Source organism: Oxyura jamaicensis, chromosome 13 (genome assembly GCF_011077185.1).
Source record: "Oxyura jamaicensis isolate SHBP4307 breed ruddy duck chromosome 13, BPBGC_Ojam_1.0, whole genome shotgun sequence".
Lineage (NCBI taxonomy): Eukaryota > Metazoa > Chordata > Aves > Anseriformes > Anatidae > Oxyura > Oxyura jamaicensis.
The window spans coordinates 17,968,169-17,985,286 of record NC_048905.1 but is presented as its reverse complement, the minus strand read 5'-3'; the positions used below and the strand labels follow the sequence as shown (position 1 = coordinate 17,985,286).

At 43.1% G+C, this 17,118-nt stretch overlaps 1 protein-coding gene across 1 annotated transcript; it reads right to left on the bottom strand.

Annotated features, from left to right (window-relative positions):
- Positions 1-460: 460 nt before the first annotated feature.
- Positions 461-16,894, bottom strand: HSPA4 (heat shock protein family A (Hsp70) member 4; the record flags this gene model as incomplete). Its single annotated transcript, XM_035338956.1, has 19 exons — positions 461-1,728; positions 1,969-2,130; positions 2,513-2,632; positions 2,732-2,839; positions 3,789-3,914; positions 4,402-4,554; positions 5,058-5,147; positions 5,438-5,619; positions 6,066-6,199; positions 6,528-6,634; positions 7,592-7,743; positions 8,040-8,116; positions 8,509-8,753; positions 10,522-10,655; positions 11,029-11,128; positions 11,579-11,701; positions 12,322-12,462; positions 14,019-14,076; positions 16,809-16,894. Coding segments are annotated over 19 exons (2,505 nt in total), but the record flags the coding sequence as incomplete, so codon positions are not given.
- Positions 16,895-17,118: the final 224 nt, after the last annotated feature.

The following is a 17,118-nucleotide window of genomic DNA, read 5'->3' as shown; positions in this document are numbered from 1 at the left end:
CCCGGGGCCGCGCCGGGCGCTCCGAGCCCTGAGGCTGCTGAGGCTGAGACCGAGCCCTGCCCGCGGCACCCCCGCGCCCCCGGGTACCTCAGCGGGGCAGCGCCTGTGCCCGCCGCCCGCCTCTCGGTGCCGGCCGTGCGCGGCCGCGGGCAGCGGCGGCCGGGCGGAGGCCGAGGGGGAGGCACCGGCCCGGCCCCGCCTCCACGAGCGGCCCCAGCGCCCCCGGCGGCCGGAGGAACGCGGGGCCCGGCCTCGGAGGAACCAGGCCCCGTTTGGGGCCCCGCACCTTCGAAGCCTTTGAGCCTTTACAGCTCCAGTGGGTGCTGCAGGCGGCCTAAGGAGACCCCCGGACACGAAGCAGCTCGCACCGCCCGAAGCTCGGTACCTCAGCAGCCCCGCACACCGTTTACACCCACCCCAGGCCGCTTTTGTCACCATAAACGACAGGTTAAGAAAGTAATCCAGTAGAATCCAGTGCATTTATTTCTTCCGATATCTGAAATGGGTGTTTCAGCTTCCGATTTTAACACATACAAATTAATGGTTGCGAGTTTAATGACAATCAGCACTAGAAGCAAATTACTGCATAAAACTCATAGAAAAATGGTTTCTGTTCCTGAAAAAGAAAACAAGCATTCCAAACAAAAGGCCTCATGAAGGAAGCAAGCGTACCCCTTAAAAAAGTGTTAGGAAGTAGTCAGTCAACTTTCAGCAGAGGCAGCTGGACTACAGGTCCTCAATCTTTCTACGAGCACCTAATTTAGCTAGAGACAAAGAATTCATGTAGTCTAACTAGCTGGGGCATATACACTTTCATATTTAAGAGCACATTCATAGTCCACTCTGTTAAGAGCATACAGTTGCTATTCTACAGACTAGGTAAATGAATTTGAGTTTGGGCTGACTATCCATGAAGTGAGGATACCAGCAAAGGACTAAAGGTACTGATACTAGACCACTGCTTGGCATACCTTGTGTGAGTGCAGATCAAAATAAAACTAGAGTTGTGTGTTAACACTTAAACAAGGGCTAGACTAGGATAAACCGATGAAAGACTAGGCTGCAGGCTCCCGAAAGAGCAGCCTCCCTCCCCCATTATTTTCTCATAGTCCTAACATTAATGGGCGTCTTCTTATAAACACGTGCTATGATCCTTGCTATGATCCACAAGGGAAAGTGAACAGTGTAACAAATTATACTTGAGCTTTTGCAGTCTCACTTCTTTAAAAGAAGACAGCCTGAACATGCTTAAAGGAGACAGCTTAGTGCTGTTTCTGTAGGTCTGGTAAGAAACCAGCAAGTTCTAGCTTCGAGCTACACTGACTATGGCAAGAAATACTGCTTATTTGATCAAGTAGTTGGCTACCTAAGTATTCTGACGTTAGGCACTGACCAAACCTCTCCAGAGATAGTACTAAGAGTGCTGTGGTATCCACTTGCTTCAATTTGTATTCAGAACATACAAAGTCGACAACTTAAAGCTTTATTGTAGTTTGCAATAATATAAACAAGTACTGAAATTTAGTCAATGTCCATTTCAGGAAGCTTCTTTTCCGTAGCTGTTTGGGCAGCTGCAGCACTCTGTTCATTGGCAGTCTGGGACCCACTGGTGCCATCTCCCTGGCCATCTACTGGTCCATTGGGTTCAGGTGGTTTCTGCTCCTCCTTCGGGAGTTCAACTTTGGGTTTTGGCTTTGTGACTATAGGATTACAAATACTTGTCAACTCCTGGAAAAGAAATTAAGTATTGTTAGAAGTTAAAGTACAACTGTTAATATACAAACATGCTTGCCACATCTACTTTTGTCACCAGTTAGGTATCCAGACTTGGAAGGTAATGTTCCCTTGGACATGTCCAACTGAAATACCTAATCACTGCCCTTCTATTATATGTTTGTCTTCCTCTTAGCACACAACTAGATCGAGAAACAGATTTGTTAAACTAGGGAACTGTGTACAAAGACTTACTTTAGTTTTAGCTTGTATGTCTTTAGCTTTTATAACTGGGTCCAAAGTAAGACTTCTCTTGTTTTGAAGATTAAGTTTATTGTTCATCCACTCCATAGCTTCATTTGCACTCTTCTCCACTTTTGCTACATCTGCTTCATCTAGATGGTCATATTGCTCATCCTGAAACAGATTAGTGGTTGTGTAAATAAGGACTTCAAACATGCAAATTGCAGCTAAAGGTTCAAAGCAATTCACACGCAAAGTTCTACAAAGACTGAACTAGAAGGTAGTTCTGGTTAGTGGAGCAATTGACCTGGTCACCCACAGATCTAATCAGACAGAAAATTGAAGCTCTGCTGCTGATGATATTCTCCCCTCCAAGAGGGGATCAAGATCTGATTTAGACTGCCATTTTCAAGCCAACACCCACTTCTGAGAACACGGCAGACAGAACTCAGCAGCTCATCAGGAGGTTGCACCATCTTTTTGATTAGCCTTCGTAAAATTCAAGATAGACTTGCATTATTCCCTTGTATTTGCCAGAAATTAAGCATGGAAATACCTTTGCTTTGAATGCATGAACAGTCTTCATGTACTGCTGAATCTGCTTGCCTAAGTCCTCAAATGCTTTTGGTCTTTCCTCTGATTCTTGAAATCTTGCTTGAATAGGCTGACCCAGAGTCTGAAACAAAGTAAAACAGGTATCAAGAAAGCATTCAGAATCAAAACAATTCTGCAGGACTGCAAGGACACAGCAATATTTCCAAACTTTGCCACATACCTTCAATTCTGTTAATTTGTCAATGTAAACTTGTTTGGGTTGGTCTTCACCATCTTCATAAAGCCAGTTTTCTGTATCTTCCAGCTTCAGCGTGAAACTATTCCGATCCTGAAGCAATCCATACAAAATAGTTAGGCAAGATAATCCTAGTAGACTGCAGACTGTATTAGATGATGCCTGCAATCTTTCTGGAACTGCTGTTTTTTAGAATAGGGAGAACTCATAAAGAACTTTGAAACCGATTATCTACTTTCACTGGAAAATAGAAATTCTTCAGTATAGCTTAGTGGTGGAAGCCAGGCTTAAGGAAGAGTTTAGCTCAGTATTGTCACAAAAGCCTGTTTTCCCCATCTTCTGATATTTGTATCATTACTATGTTCTCAGACTTGGTCTGAAAGGGAAACCTATCTTTAGCAAAGGTGCCATGGATCTCATGTGGTTTGTCCCAGTTTTAGCAGATATGCATTACCTAGGGACCACAGACACCTTGCCAGCAAAGCTATTATAATTAATAGAGATACAGTCGAGGTTGGAGTGATTCACCTGATTACATGTAATCATCTACCTTAGAATGGTCACAACAAGCTCATTTGGCATGCCAGGGAGAGCTAAATTAATATGACAGGATTTTCATGCAACCTGTTCAGGTAGCACATTTAGTCAGACAAATCCCACCTACTATACTCCTAGATTGGGCCGTTGTTCGATTTCTAAACCATTCCTAAATACTGACAAGAACTGAAGTAGAATAGGATGCCTTAAAGACTGTCCAAGTGTTCCTTGTTTGTTTCAGTCAGAAACTGAGGCTGCTGTCAGGGTGTTTTTCCAAGAGGTGCAGCAATTGAGCACCACACTATAACCTGGGTACCATCCACTTGTACTTGGTCCACATTTAGGTTGTCTTCATAGCCAGAAAGGTTAAAGATTATTTCTTCAAATTTAGATTTTAGATATTGAAGATGCAGTCTAAAGCATGCTATTTAATACAGCCAGAGGTTATTAAAATACAACTGTTCATTGTAGAAAAACATTAGATGCTCAAGCTAGTAATACTTACATCTTCAGTAACAAATTTCTCATAAATACCACAGAGCTTGTCTCTCATATCATACACGTATTCTTCCACTGCATTCTTGGCATCATTCCTCTCCTTCTCTAGTTTATCCTGCATTATCATTTTACCCTGCAAAAAAGTTGTCAAATTAGTTGGCTAAGCAGCTAATTATCTCACAAGGTATCTTCACAATACTTGTTAACAAAGGCTGAATTTTTACAAAAACTGTAGTCACACTGTGGATAACAGAACTCTTCTAGAGAGTACATGAAAAACTAATTTCAGTTTAATGTTGGTGGTACACCCAACATAGCACAGCCTACCCCAGATGAAGAACCAGCCACCCTCATGGTAGCAGCTGCCAAACAGTTTTTAACTGTAGCTGATTTTGGACACAATCACTGATTATCCACCATCTTTCCTGCAGAACACATCTGCAGTAAGAGTGACAGCATTTCACAAGAATACATTTCTGGCTCCATGGGACACTGCTGTTCACCCCAAAAGGTGCTGTATTCACCTTTCCTTGACCAAAGTCATTTAACCACACTTAATGAACAGCAAAATTCCCCAGATCTACTAGTGACATTTTTAGCTTGGGCAAGTATGGGTTTACCTCATTCTCAATGAATAAGTTCAGCATGTCTTTCCCTATCTGCCACACCAGCTGATTCTCAATGGGAAGGTCCACTGTCGTAGTCTTCACTTTAGCCTTCTTGGCTTGAGGTGGTTGATCCACTTTCTTGTCTTTTGAGTCAGCTTGAGAAGTCTGCATCGAAGGAACACATTCAAAGTAAAAAAAGAGCATCACCAGTTAGTTCAAGTTGAGTATTCATGAATGGCAATAGAAGAAGTTTTAATGAGTTAGTACATCAGCATGAGAAGTGCACACCATCATTCTTACATCCCAGCTGCCAGAGGAGTCAGGATTAATGCAACTGCTGACCTCCTCTGAGCACATTAGCTACATTCATGGCGGTGATGCCTCAACCCTGCCTCGAGACACCCTTCTAGTATTTAAATTACTGAAAATTTCTTCCATGAGCAAGAGTTCACCCATTTTACTAGTACAAGGTCACCTGACAGGCCTGCAATAATCTGTTGTTTATGTATTTAAAACTCTAGTCACGATAAAGACTACAAATATTTCAAATACAAGTTTAGCATCCAAAGCTATGACAAAGGCAATGGATGACAGGTTCACACACTACACATTCTTTTGAGTATTACAGAAGAAGGTAAGTAGTCTTCCAGATTTTTATTTTATTTTACCTCCATTTCTTCAGACTCTCCCTTATTTTCAGGTTGGGCCTGCTGTTGTTCTTCAGTCTTTTGTTGCTCCTCCTGGTCTACCTGCATCTTCTGAAATTCATAAAAAGGTTCAGTTTAACTCAATATGCAGATCACTGCTTCAGCTCTCAGCTGATCACTTTACTGGCGCCCGATGTTCTTTAGGTAAATATATTCATGTACCTCAAAGTCATGGTTTCAAGTGATGTGTCACAGGTGTGACATACATAAATCAGTACCTAATCACACCTGTATCTTAGCTGCTAGATGCACCTACTAAATCTTTTTTACAAGTTCTAGAAACTTTCTAGAACCTGACCAGTTATACTTCAGATGTCCTCCAAGTAGCTAAAGTCCATTACCTCTTCCTCTTTTGCATGCTGATCTGTTTCCATAGGCTCTTCATTTTCATCAGATTTATGGACTTCCACTAAAGATGCGCTTGAAACACTGAAGATGCCATGGATATTTACTCTGACTTTAACTTTCACTTTGGAACTGGATCCATCTGTTTGAGGAGTGACCTTCTGAACCAAGAAGTGAGCTAGACAACCCCAGAAAGAAAAGACTCTTGATTAACTTTGCATGAAGTGATTAAGTAAATTCTATTGCTGTCAACAAATTGCCAGCACACACTCAAGTTATGAAAACCTACTCAAGTTTGACCTTTTCATCAGCAATACTAGAATACTGTTATTAGAAGTTGTCTACAGTATGCTGTAAAAGCTGGAGGTACTTGTATCAGAGTAAGAGACCTCACAGTGTGCCCCTTTCAAGTTCGCTTCAGCATCAGTGTTCTCTGCATTTAGAGTATTTGTCCATGAACTTCATGTTACTCCACAGATTTTATTGTGGATTCATGACTTTGTAAAACCTGTCCCTACAGCATTCGCAGTAGATTAGACTTTCTAGACTACGTAATTAAAAAGAAGTCTGGAAAGATGTACAAGATTATTAATTAAGTTGAAAGCCACAGAATGCCTTAACTACCTATAGCCGGATCTGGGTAAGGCAGTTCCTTGGGAGAACTGTAGTATGCCTCAAGAGTGAAAGGCTCCTTTCTGTAGAACGTGAGTACTTTAGAAAATGGAGCAGGATGGTTCTTGGGAAACACCTCACAGTCACTGTAAGAGAAAACAGCACTTGTTTAGCACATGAGGTGACACTTCTGACAATGTTAACAAACCGTTTCCAGATATTCTTTACGCCTTCAGGAAAAGCTTAAAAAAAGTAACAAAAGATCTAATATTTTATATGAAAGCAAGCCCAACAGCAATGTAGGAAGTGCTAAACTTTGCCGTCTTTCTCTCCCCTACTGTCACTAACTTCAGTGAAATTATCAAAGTTTGAGTTGTCAGATGGGCATTGTTCTAAGTACTACATGCTCTAATTGTTATCACTTAATTTTAAGCTGTATGTAATCATGCAAGAAGACCGAGTGTTTATTTTTACCTTAACCCTTCTTCTGCTGGTGAATTCCATCGCAAAGAAATGGGATAGGGTATCAAGTCTGTGATAGAAAATTCTCTCACTTTGAAAGCCGGGGATAAAATAGCACACTGAAAGAACAAAGGAGTTCTATTACAGAAATTCAGGCTTCAGGTGAATAGTAATTTAATTCAGCAAGTAGCCATTTAAGCTGCTTAACATGTAGGATTACTCTAAGTTAAGGGAGACTAGTGCTGATTGATGGACTCAGGAGCTGCATAGTAAACACTAGAAATGTTCCGTTTCAGGAAGCTGTCATGATCTGCTCACCCTGAAAACATACATGTTTTAATTTAGAACAATCATGCCATTGAGATTTTTTTAGTGCCAGTGCAAGAAATCAGAAAATGTAAACCAAAGGTTTTAGTGACAGTATCAGCTGTTGGTTGGTTTGATTTTTTTAAACAAACCATAACAAATCCCTTTTTAAACAGACTACATTCCAACAGCTGGTTTGTACCACTGATGGAATAGAGATAAGCACATATTAAGCGTTTGAAGAGGATAATAAGGTGATCAGAGCAAAATTAATGTGCATTCAAGAGATCATAGCACTAGTAACTACAGAGTATTTAGTACTGCTTAAGCCATTTGGTGATTCTGGTCTCAGCTCAGGACAGATTTCCATTAGCAAGAACCCAAGTTTCCATTTCCATCCGTATCATTAAGCAATTGCCACATGACAAGTTCATCAGTAGCCCTGTAAAGAAGCTTTGTTTAACTTAAGCTCCCAGAGGGGCCTGGAAAGGAAAGAGTCTTGATATGACCATAATCGCACTCCCAGCTTCCAGCTGAGCAGAGCGCACATTTCACTGCGAACTATACTGACCCACTGATTTCGCTTATACAAACAGCACAAAGCAGTCACTTAGAACTGCCACTCATTTTTTCCAGCCACCTTGCTGAACCTTATGTGAATCCAGTCTATGATGCACATGAAGTAATCTTCATGTTACCTGTGGACTTCAGCTCAAGTGTTTATGGATTTCAATGAGCATACTCACAGCTAAAGCACACAGCACTTTTACCTGCAGCGCACAACCTCGTGCAACAGCCTCATCTGCATTCAAAGTTGTACTGACTTCTTTGCCAAAAAATTTACTGATCTTCTCTTTTACAGCAGGGATTCTTGTTGTACCACCAACTATTTCTACTGCATAAATATCCTCCTTCTTTAACTCTAGAAAGGAGTCAGACATTAGTTTATTGATTAAACTGTTCTGTTTTAAGTGAATACACTGACATTGTCAACTAAGTTATACTAGACCCACCATTACTATAAGCTTGTTCTAAATTTCTAAGCAGTAAGAATTTCAGGTTTTAGATTCTGTGAAAAGGTTCTAGAAAGCTTAAAACTAAGCCAGAAAAGGTTAGCTGTGCTAATCAGTCTGCCCATGTTCTGTCAGCAGCCAGAGGAAGTTTGTATTAAGGACGTCTCCTTTCTGCATGCAGGATACAGAACGCGTACACACTTACTGGCTTGCTCCAGCACGCTGCGAAGGGGTGCTTCTACTCTTGCAAGGAGGCCATCACACATCTCTAAAAATTTGCTTCTGTTGGAAAACACCAAAAATAGAACTATAGCATACCATAAGCAAGTTAAAGCTGCAAATACAACAGGATGCTGAAATTGAGAGAACACCATTTTAAAACGCTGCCGTGCGTACTTTCCTCAATCCTAGCTTTACATTTAGTCACTCCAGATAAGCTGTTCTGGTAATCTAGGCATACTTGTAACCTTTATAGCCCTTCCTCTTAATTCAAGGCCACTGAGCTGTCTCCAAATATCATCATTTTGAGCAGAACCCTTGCACAAGCTCCTCTTACACCTCCCTCCTCCCACCAATACAAAGTACTGGTGTACAGGATTAAGTCCCCTTCCTGAAGGAAGCAAGGTGAGTGAAGTGCACCCTACAGCTTACCTTTGTGGGAGTATATGCATTACCTGTTCATTGTTCCAGACACATCTATGTCATTCATGAAGCACTCAATGTTCATTGGGAGATCAGAGGCATTAGCACTCATCAGCTTTTTCAGTTTTTCACATTCTTGGTATAGCCTCAATAACGCACGGATCTTTGACTTGATGTCTAGTTTGTATTTCTTTCCAAATTCTTCACAAAAGTATTCGACTAACATTTCATCGAATTTCCTGCCCCCAAGCGTTGTGTCAAATGCTGTAGCAAGAACCTTAAGAAAATGGAACTCTTTAGTAACAGTACAATTAATCATTACTTCAGTGAACCCCATTAGCAGTTAATGTCAAAGCATTGCTTCTAACATAGCTTTGAATCAAAGCAAGCATATCACAGCATTACTACAGGTGAAACATTCTGGCACAGGCACAACAAAAGGACCCACTAACATTCATCTATACTCTGCCCTTGCCAGTACGGAATCTTTTGATGAGCCTTGTCTAGAAGGCTAACCCCTTTGCAAATAATATTGTGAGATGTAAGAGATGACTACGGGACACAGCTTAATTCTTGCTACCAGTAAAACTGTTTTTTTATTTCATGAATTCTTTTATTTAAGCAGCAGGTGCTTCACTAACATCTGATGTCTAGTATGAGCTACAGCTGCAGTAGAAGTTGTGCACATCCTAAAAGAGGCTTTTATTAAGCCTACCAAATCTAAGCAGAGATTTACTTATGACTTTTGTAGCTTGTACTCGATATGTTCTAAATGCTACCAGAGAAAACCATCATTAATAGACAAGTGCTAGCAGCTCTACAAGTGTTTGACCTCTTTGAGAATGATAGCTTTCTTAAATGACAGCAAACACATGCTCCAAGAGAGGGGGAACAGATATCCTAAAATGCTAAAAAGCAGCCTTGGGCACACGATCTTTCTGCACTCAAGCAGCAACTTTGCAGAAGATGTTTAAGAACATCTGGAAAGGTTCAGCAACACGATCTGCTCAATAACTTGTACTGCAAACAGGCCACAGTTTCCAGGCTCTGCTTAGCTACTGTCAGTTTGAATCATACCCCAGTTCATTATTCGATGCCTCACAAGGGTGAAACATGCTTAAATCAAGCTAAAAAATAAAACAAGAAAATAAGTGATTAACTTACATACACAGGCTCATTTTTGATGAGGGAATTACCTAGAGAACACCTGTAGTCCTCAGCTGATTCTACTCTAACACTGTGAGCTTGACACTTCTCCAACTAGGTTTGGTTTCTACACTTTTTTTTTTTTAACTGCTTTGCTATCATCCAGCACTGTTTATATTCAAAAGCATCTCTTCAACACTTCTACAATTTCAGAAAAGCAGAAACAAGTTTGAGAAATACAAACTAGGTTAAGTTTTTCCATAAGAGGAAACAACCACAAAGTGTATGTCCTTGTAACTTTTGCCTCATTATTTCACTTCCTTATACTTTCACTTTGTGGTTCTCCAGTGGAGGGAAATCTCCTGGACCTGCAGAAATCCTGACTGTAACTAAGCTAACTGAGAAACACTAGCATTTGTGGCAAAACCATAGTGTCTTGGCAACTTACACAGAAGTACACTAACTTGCTTGGCTTCCATTTTTTTCTTAGTCACCAAGAAAAATTACTGTTCCATGAGCACCATAGCAAGTGTTCAAAACAAAGCTTGCACTTACACCACTCTAGGCATTTGTTAATTTGTTTTCACACTAGATCTTATGACTGGAGTATTATTTTTTTTTTGAAAGCAGCACCCAAACATCTGGAAAAATTGAATCCAAGCTTTTCATTCTTTGCCAAAGTGCACTGATTAATGTATGTTTGCTTCCTCTATGTATCATTCAAAAAGCTCTCTCATTTCCTGCCCTACTTTCAACTCTAAAGGGCAATTTTAAAAATGTAAATTGAGCTGCCTGGACATGCTTAGGTAAAGACAGGCAAGCTTGCCTGTAACAGCTCACGAATGTACTGATGAATATTTCTATCGGTACTTAAAACAGACGCATAACAGATTTTTTACTTTCAGTTTTCCTTTGTTGAATGCACAAACAGAAACTTGATATGCGGAATGCCCCATGTCCACAAACACAACGTTCCGTGGCTTCTCTTCCAGGGCAGGCAGGTCTTGCTTATAGATTCCATATGCAAGGGCAACTACACAGAAACAAGAGGCAGTACAGTTAGGGCAGTCAGATTTGTAATTCCTTTAAGCAGTAACTGGTACAGCAGTAAACAACATTAACATTTAATCTCATTTTTCAAGCTACTGAATCTTGTTAAACAGAATCCCAGTGTAAAAATAACATGGGGAACACTAAGTAGCATTAGCCCCTCCTAGAAGAGATAGTAGCTCCATTAAACAGGTATTCCAGAAACATCTTTATGCCTCTGAAGTAATGAAAAATGGGCTTTGGAAACTTAATGGTCAGCAGTTATTCCAGAAGACATGGATCAGTGACAAATTAGAAACCATTTTATCTAATAAAACGACAGTGTTAAGTGATTGAAAGGGAGAGAAAGACATTACCTGCAGTTGTTTCATTGATTATTCTCAGACAGTTGAGACCAGCAATCTGTGTAGCATCCATCACAGACCTCCTTTCTGCATCTGTGTAGAAACATGGAACCTGCAAGATCAGATATTCATTAACATTTCAGAGAGTCATCCATAGCAAATAGTCACAAGTGTGAGAGACAGCACAGAGCACAGCAGTTCTCCTTCATACTCCACCCCAAAGTTATCCCTCCAATTTGTTCCAGTGTTCATTTCAGCTGCAATAGAGGAAAAAATGTAAAGATAAGAGTTGTGAGCCTTCCTTCACTCCCTCTCACAAACCACTCATTTTAGAAGTGCAGAACAAGAAACAGGTATCATATTTATTTTGATAAGCAGCAGCAATTTAAGGCACTTTGTCATTAGCAAACTAAGTCCAGCTTTGGGGAAGACATGAATAAGACTCAGTCTGAAGTAGAAAAGACCTGAGTATTCAGGTTTAATTGGCAATTTAATGCTACTGCCAAAGGCCTTTTTAGGTTATGACACAAACATACAAAAGCCTTCGTTATCACATACTTACAGAAACAACACAGTCAACTACAGGCTTCTTAAGCGCATTCTCAGCTGTCTCTTTTAATTTGGTAAGAAGCATTCCAGTCACCTGTTCAATAGTAAAGTTTCTTTCTTCTTCCATATACATGACCTTCAAATAGAAATTGTACACACATTACACAGTCTTCACTGAAAGCGAGCTTCAGAACTAAAGCAGCCCCATCTTATGTACAGCAAGTAAAGGAATACACAGTACTGGAATATGCATTTGAGAATTCATACATACATCGCTACTTTGGACACAGTTTTGAGCCTTGATTGCTCAGTGTCTACGACACCTCCCTCCCTGCTGCTCTGAAGAAAGTTGACCACCTATTGCTAAAATCCAAATCAGAAGTTCAGGCACTGTTCAAAAGGAAATTTCTACCACTTCACCTGACACGTAAAGCTCACCTCGTACATCCTTGCAATATTTAAGCAGCAGCTGAATAAGGATGTTGCTCAGATAGCTGCCTTCCAAATCCACCACAGGAATAAAAGCACTGCTGAAGTGGTTTGTGTTGAACTGGCTTTGCAAGGAAAAATAATTGTCTAACAGTGCAAAATCAGTCTCACCTAACACTTGGGAACACCACCTGCAATATTCGCCTTTCATTAAGGTTTGATTTTTAGTCACAAAGGAGCAGAACCACAGCAGGTAGATTCAAAAATCTAGAGATAAATGGAAGCATCACTTTCCTTCCCTTGTTCTTTAGGATACTCCAGACTTACCTTGATGCCAGTTGAACCTGTTGGCAGCTGGACAAGTTCATAGGCAAGGCTTGTTTTTTCAGCTTGAACAAAGGGATCTGAGAATGCACGACCATGAAATCTTTTAAAACTTTGTACTGTATTCTTTGCATTTGAAATAACCTAGAGGAAAAGAAATCTTTAATACAGCTTGTCAGGGGAACATCTGAATTTCAAACAGAAGACTACGCAGCTACACAGAGTTTGGTTCTCAGGCTTCTCTTGCTGCAGATTTGTCATTTGTATCTTAATAGTATCAGGGCAGATGCTAGAAGGCAGCTTCCCTCTGATCTCTCAGGTAACCTACAAGAATTAAAGATTTAAAGTAAAACATATGCCTGAAAAGTGAGCCAGGAGTCTACCAAAACCACAAAGTGGTTGGCATTCCATTCTCAGCGTACATGTCAGATACAAGAGCGTCTTGCCCCATTTACCTGTTTCCTACCACCCTACCTTTCTACTGTGTTGCAGCCAGTAAGTTATCAAGTGTAACAAGCATAGTGATGCAGATTCCACATCGGGTCCATCACATGCATGTGACAGTCAACAGGTGGATGTTCTTACAGAACAGCTCAAGGACCTTGTCATGAAGCTTTAAAAAGTCAGGAGGGCCCCAAGATGATACTGGCAACTTGATTTAACTGACAAAAGGTAAATTCTTTTAACAGCAAAGATCAGTGCAAATGTAGAAATTAAAGTCATCGATACTTCACACAGTACAAGTATCCTAGTTTAATTTTTTATATTTAAACAAGATAAAGTCGTAATAACGTTCAAGCAGACAAGCACTGCACCATGTTTACCTGAGATTCAGTTCCAGTGAAATGCATTTCCTAAGTAACCTGGGTCTGGTTGGTTTGACCCCCTGTAAGTTTAGGCTCTGCAGGACACACCTCGTTATCTACTGGCTTCTCTGTATCAGTTTACTTTACGCTAAGCAGCCACTCAATTCCAGAAGAACATCTGCATTGAATTCCAGTGCAGTTCTGCTCTTGAGTTATACGATTCTGCCCAGTCACTTTTGTATTCTAGATACTGAATCTTCACGCATCTCCAGGTATTTTAGGCTAAGACAAATCAAGTGTTTGAATAGTCACTTCCTGCAGAACACTTCAAAACAGTTTTCTTGGTGTTTCACAGCAACACCAGATACAATACAGAAGGACCCAAACGTCAGGAGCAGACCAGGTTGGCTATACATCTCCTTGGTCTTTAAGGGCTATTTACCTACCCACACCAACAGAAACTCATGAGTAAGGAAGTCTAAGAGACATGAAGAGTCAAGGAGCTACACACGATTCTTGGGTGTGTCCCCTTTCTACCAAGGGTATGCACTTACGAGTTGCATAGAACATAGCCCCAGTTAAAAGCTATCCTAATGCAGGGAGACGCTAAGGTAGGATGAAACACTACTGCCTGGCTTCAGAGCTTACATTTGTAACAGAGTTTTTCATATTTGAGGCAAAAACTGTTTTCCCCCCATTTCATTGCATACAGCCCTTTCATTCCCATCCACGATGATAGAGCAGAGTTACAACCTCAACAACTGAATTCAGTTCAGCTCTTGTCACAGACACCAGGAAGCCAGCTCAGAGCCATTTTAAGCCTCACATAAGATGAGGCAGGTGACAGGGTGATTTTCGACCACTGAAGTTGCTTTACCCAAACTGTATGCTCACCTGGCTTTTAGCTGCAGCGCCGATCGAGCGATTCTTGGGTCCAAAGGCTATACATGATCTAGAACAGGAAGGAAGATCGGCAGTGATTGGTACCTCTGCACTGAGCATCAGCAGTCAACGCCTCTTGCTAGAAGTGTTGGTAATTAACATTTGGTCCATTAAGTTGGTCACTTTGCTACAGGGAATCTGTTTCTGTGACCTCTGGAAAGCAGGCACTCAGCTTCCAATTTCAAAACTGTACTGCTCCTCACCGAGGGGCAGCACTAAGACTTGTTCACGCTACTTCAAGTTCTGTAGCTAAGTAATAAAGGGGTAGACACTGATCTTACTATCCTTGTACATAAGCCAAGGATGAATTGTTAGCTGATAACACAGGAAGCATTCAGCTGGTCAGAAGAAATAAGAGGCAAGTCAGATACTAAGAAATTATTCTATGAATCCACACAAAATGCTAATTAAACTTCTCAGGTTTGAAGTAAACCCTTCAACTACAGGAGAAAAAAAAAAAGCAGATAAAGACCGGTGCTCATGGGTATCATCTGCACTCACTGAAATAAAAACACAGATTACCAAATTATACCGTATCCCAAGCTCTGCTTAGAGCTTGTAGTTCTAAGAAAACCTCCTTTTGGAGAGATTTCTAGTCCTACTAAGCTTCTTGACTTACACATTCAGCAGACTGTATAAACCCTACATTAAATCCAACCCTTCCTACCTTCACCTCTAATCCAAGTTCCTCATGCCACTGAAGCTGCAGAGGAAAAGCTGCCATGAGGCAGACCGTTGCTATTAATGAGACATCCACAGCGCAGTGATCTCTGCGCAGCAAATCGAGGCAGCCTTACAGCAGGATTATGCCACTGGGCTGCCCCAAGAACCAAATTTCAACTCCGCCCAAGGTTTGGAATTGGTCCTCTGAACAGAAACTGTCAGAAACAGCACGGAGGGACAAAGATAATTACCTTGGCTTTTCATTTTGAAAATATATGCACCCAATTTATTAACAGCTTAATAGATGGAACAAGGCCCAGCCCCTTAAGCAAATATTACAACCAAATTAATGTTTGGGGAATAAACCTTCCAAAGCAATTATTCATGGGATTAGTTAATGGAGAGCGAGGTTCCTTGCGCTAGGCAAACCCCAAGGCCCACACTGGAACAGGAGCCGCAGTGCTACAGCTAGAAACCTGACCAGCACCGAGCAGGAAGCTGGTTATTAAGTTTACCTGGCTCTCCAGAAGGAGATTCAGACATTAACATGAAATCTGTGCCCTTCTCCTGAAGAAAAGGGCATCCAGCTACTGAACCCAGCAGCAGCATTCGGCTCACCACCGCTCCTTTTGCTAGGGCAGAGCTCTCCAGCCCTGTCAGACTGGTACCTCGAGGTTTGGCTCCAGAGAAAGGTTACAGCGCCGTGACCAAATCGGCAGGCTTCCGTGTTACAGGTCTGGGATAACTTCCATTCATCCACGTTAACCACGCCTGCACCTGCTCGGCACAGGCCGGCCGCGCGGCACCAGGGCTGCCCAGGAGAACCGTAAGTGCAGGGGGGAGCAGCCCGCCAGCCTCATTCCCCACATCGCTCCAAAGGAGCCGGGTAGCCCATTAAATACAAATTATGCTATTAATTGCACAACTTACTGGAAGTTGAGTAACTCGCCATAGCATTTTAAATAGAAACATAATCACACTGAAGGTCAGCTGAGGTCTAATGCAGCAACTGAAGGAGGGCTCTGCACTCTGGAACGCGCCCCGTTACCTGCAGGCACTGCCCTACATTCACCCTCGCCTGCCCCCACCGCCGTCCCTTCCTGGAGGACACCCCCAGCCCCAGCAGCACGCTGCCTCCACGCCCAAACACAGCACCGGCTCCCTAAGGTCACTCACAGCTACTTGGTGTAACCCAAGCCCCCTCTTCCTTGTGGGTAAGGAAACTGCCTTAATCCTCCTCCCGGCCCCCCTGTATCTCCCCCACTGCTGCATTTCAGGAGTACCACGTCCAAGGACAGTTGTTCTGCACCGCTTTTGGGTGCGCAGCTCCAAGCCCGCAGGGTTCTGGGAGCAGCGAAGCTCAGAGCTGAGGGCAGGCTCAGCCCAAGCATCTGAACCGCAAGGAGAGCGTCCGGCAGGATTTATTGCCGCACTGCCTGTGATCACAGCACAGCACACGCGCTGATCCTTCCCAAAAGTTGGCTCCCACCGCAGGAAGCACAAAGCGGTGCCTAACCCTCACCAGGAATCGGTTCTCAGGGAACACGGCCAGCACCTCGCGGCCCCAGCAGAGCTCCCTGGAGGAGCGCCGCATTCGCTTTCTGAAGCAGGCTCCCGGCTTTGAGACGTTTTGGTCACCACGACCACCTCTCAGCACAGCTGTGCATGCTCACCGCGGTGCTTCCTGCACAGCCCCAGCGTTGTGCATAAAGGATTTCAGAACAGCGCTGGGAGCGATGCGCTGCTAACGACATCTCCAGCATAACTTTGGGGTAGAGCTGTGCGGTGCCAGGAGTTGGACTGGGTGATCCTTGGGGGTCCCTTCCAACTCAGGATATTCTATTAATATGATAAGAAAAGCTGACACTCCATAGGAAGAGTTAGATGAATTATTTCCCCAAAAATGACCTATGTCAGGGAACGTCGTGTATCTCTCCTCTCCTTCCATGGGGGATCAGTGCAGGCCTCTCAGGCACACCTGGGCAGCACCTCAGCTCCCCAGGGACCGGACACCCGCAGCTATCGGAACCTGCCCCAAAACGCCTGCCGTTAATACCGCCCAAGCACACCTCCATTTACCGCCCGTACAGCCGGAACCCGAGACCAGCCGTCCCCCCGCACAGCCAGAGCACCACACGGCTTCTTCTCCATTTACTTGTTCCTTGCAGCCACCGAAGGCAGGGCCGAGGCGCCAGGCGAGGTCACTCCGCTCCCGGCCCCCTCAGCGCCACAAGGCCGGGGAAGCGGCGCAGCCCGGCCGCCCCCCGCCAGGCCCCGCCGCTCCGGCCCGAAACAAAGCCGCGGAGCCGCTCCCGCAGCCCGGGGCCCCGCGGCCCGGCCCCCGCTCCCCTCCCGCGGGCGGGCCGGGCACGGCGGCCCCGGGGCTCCG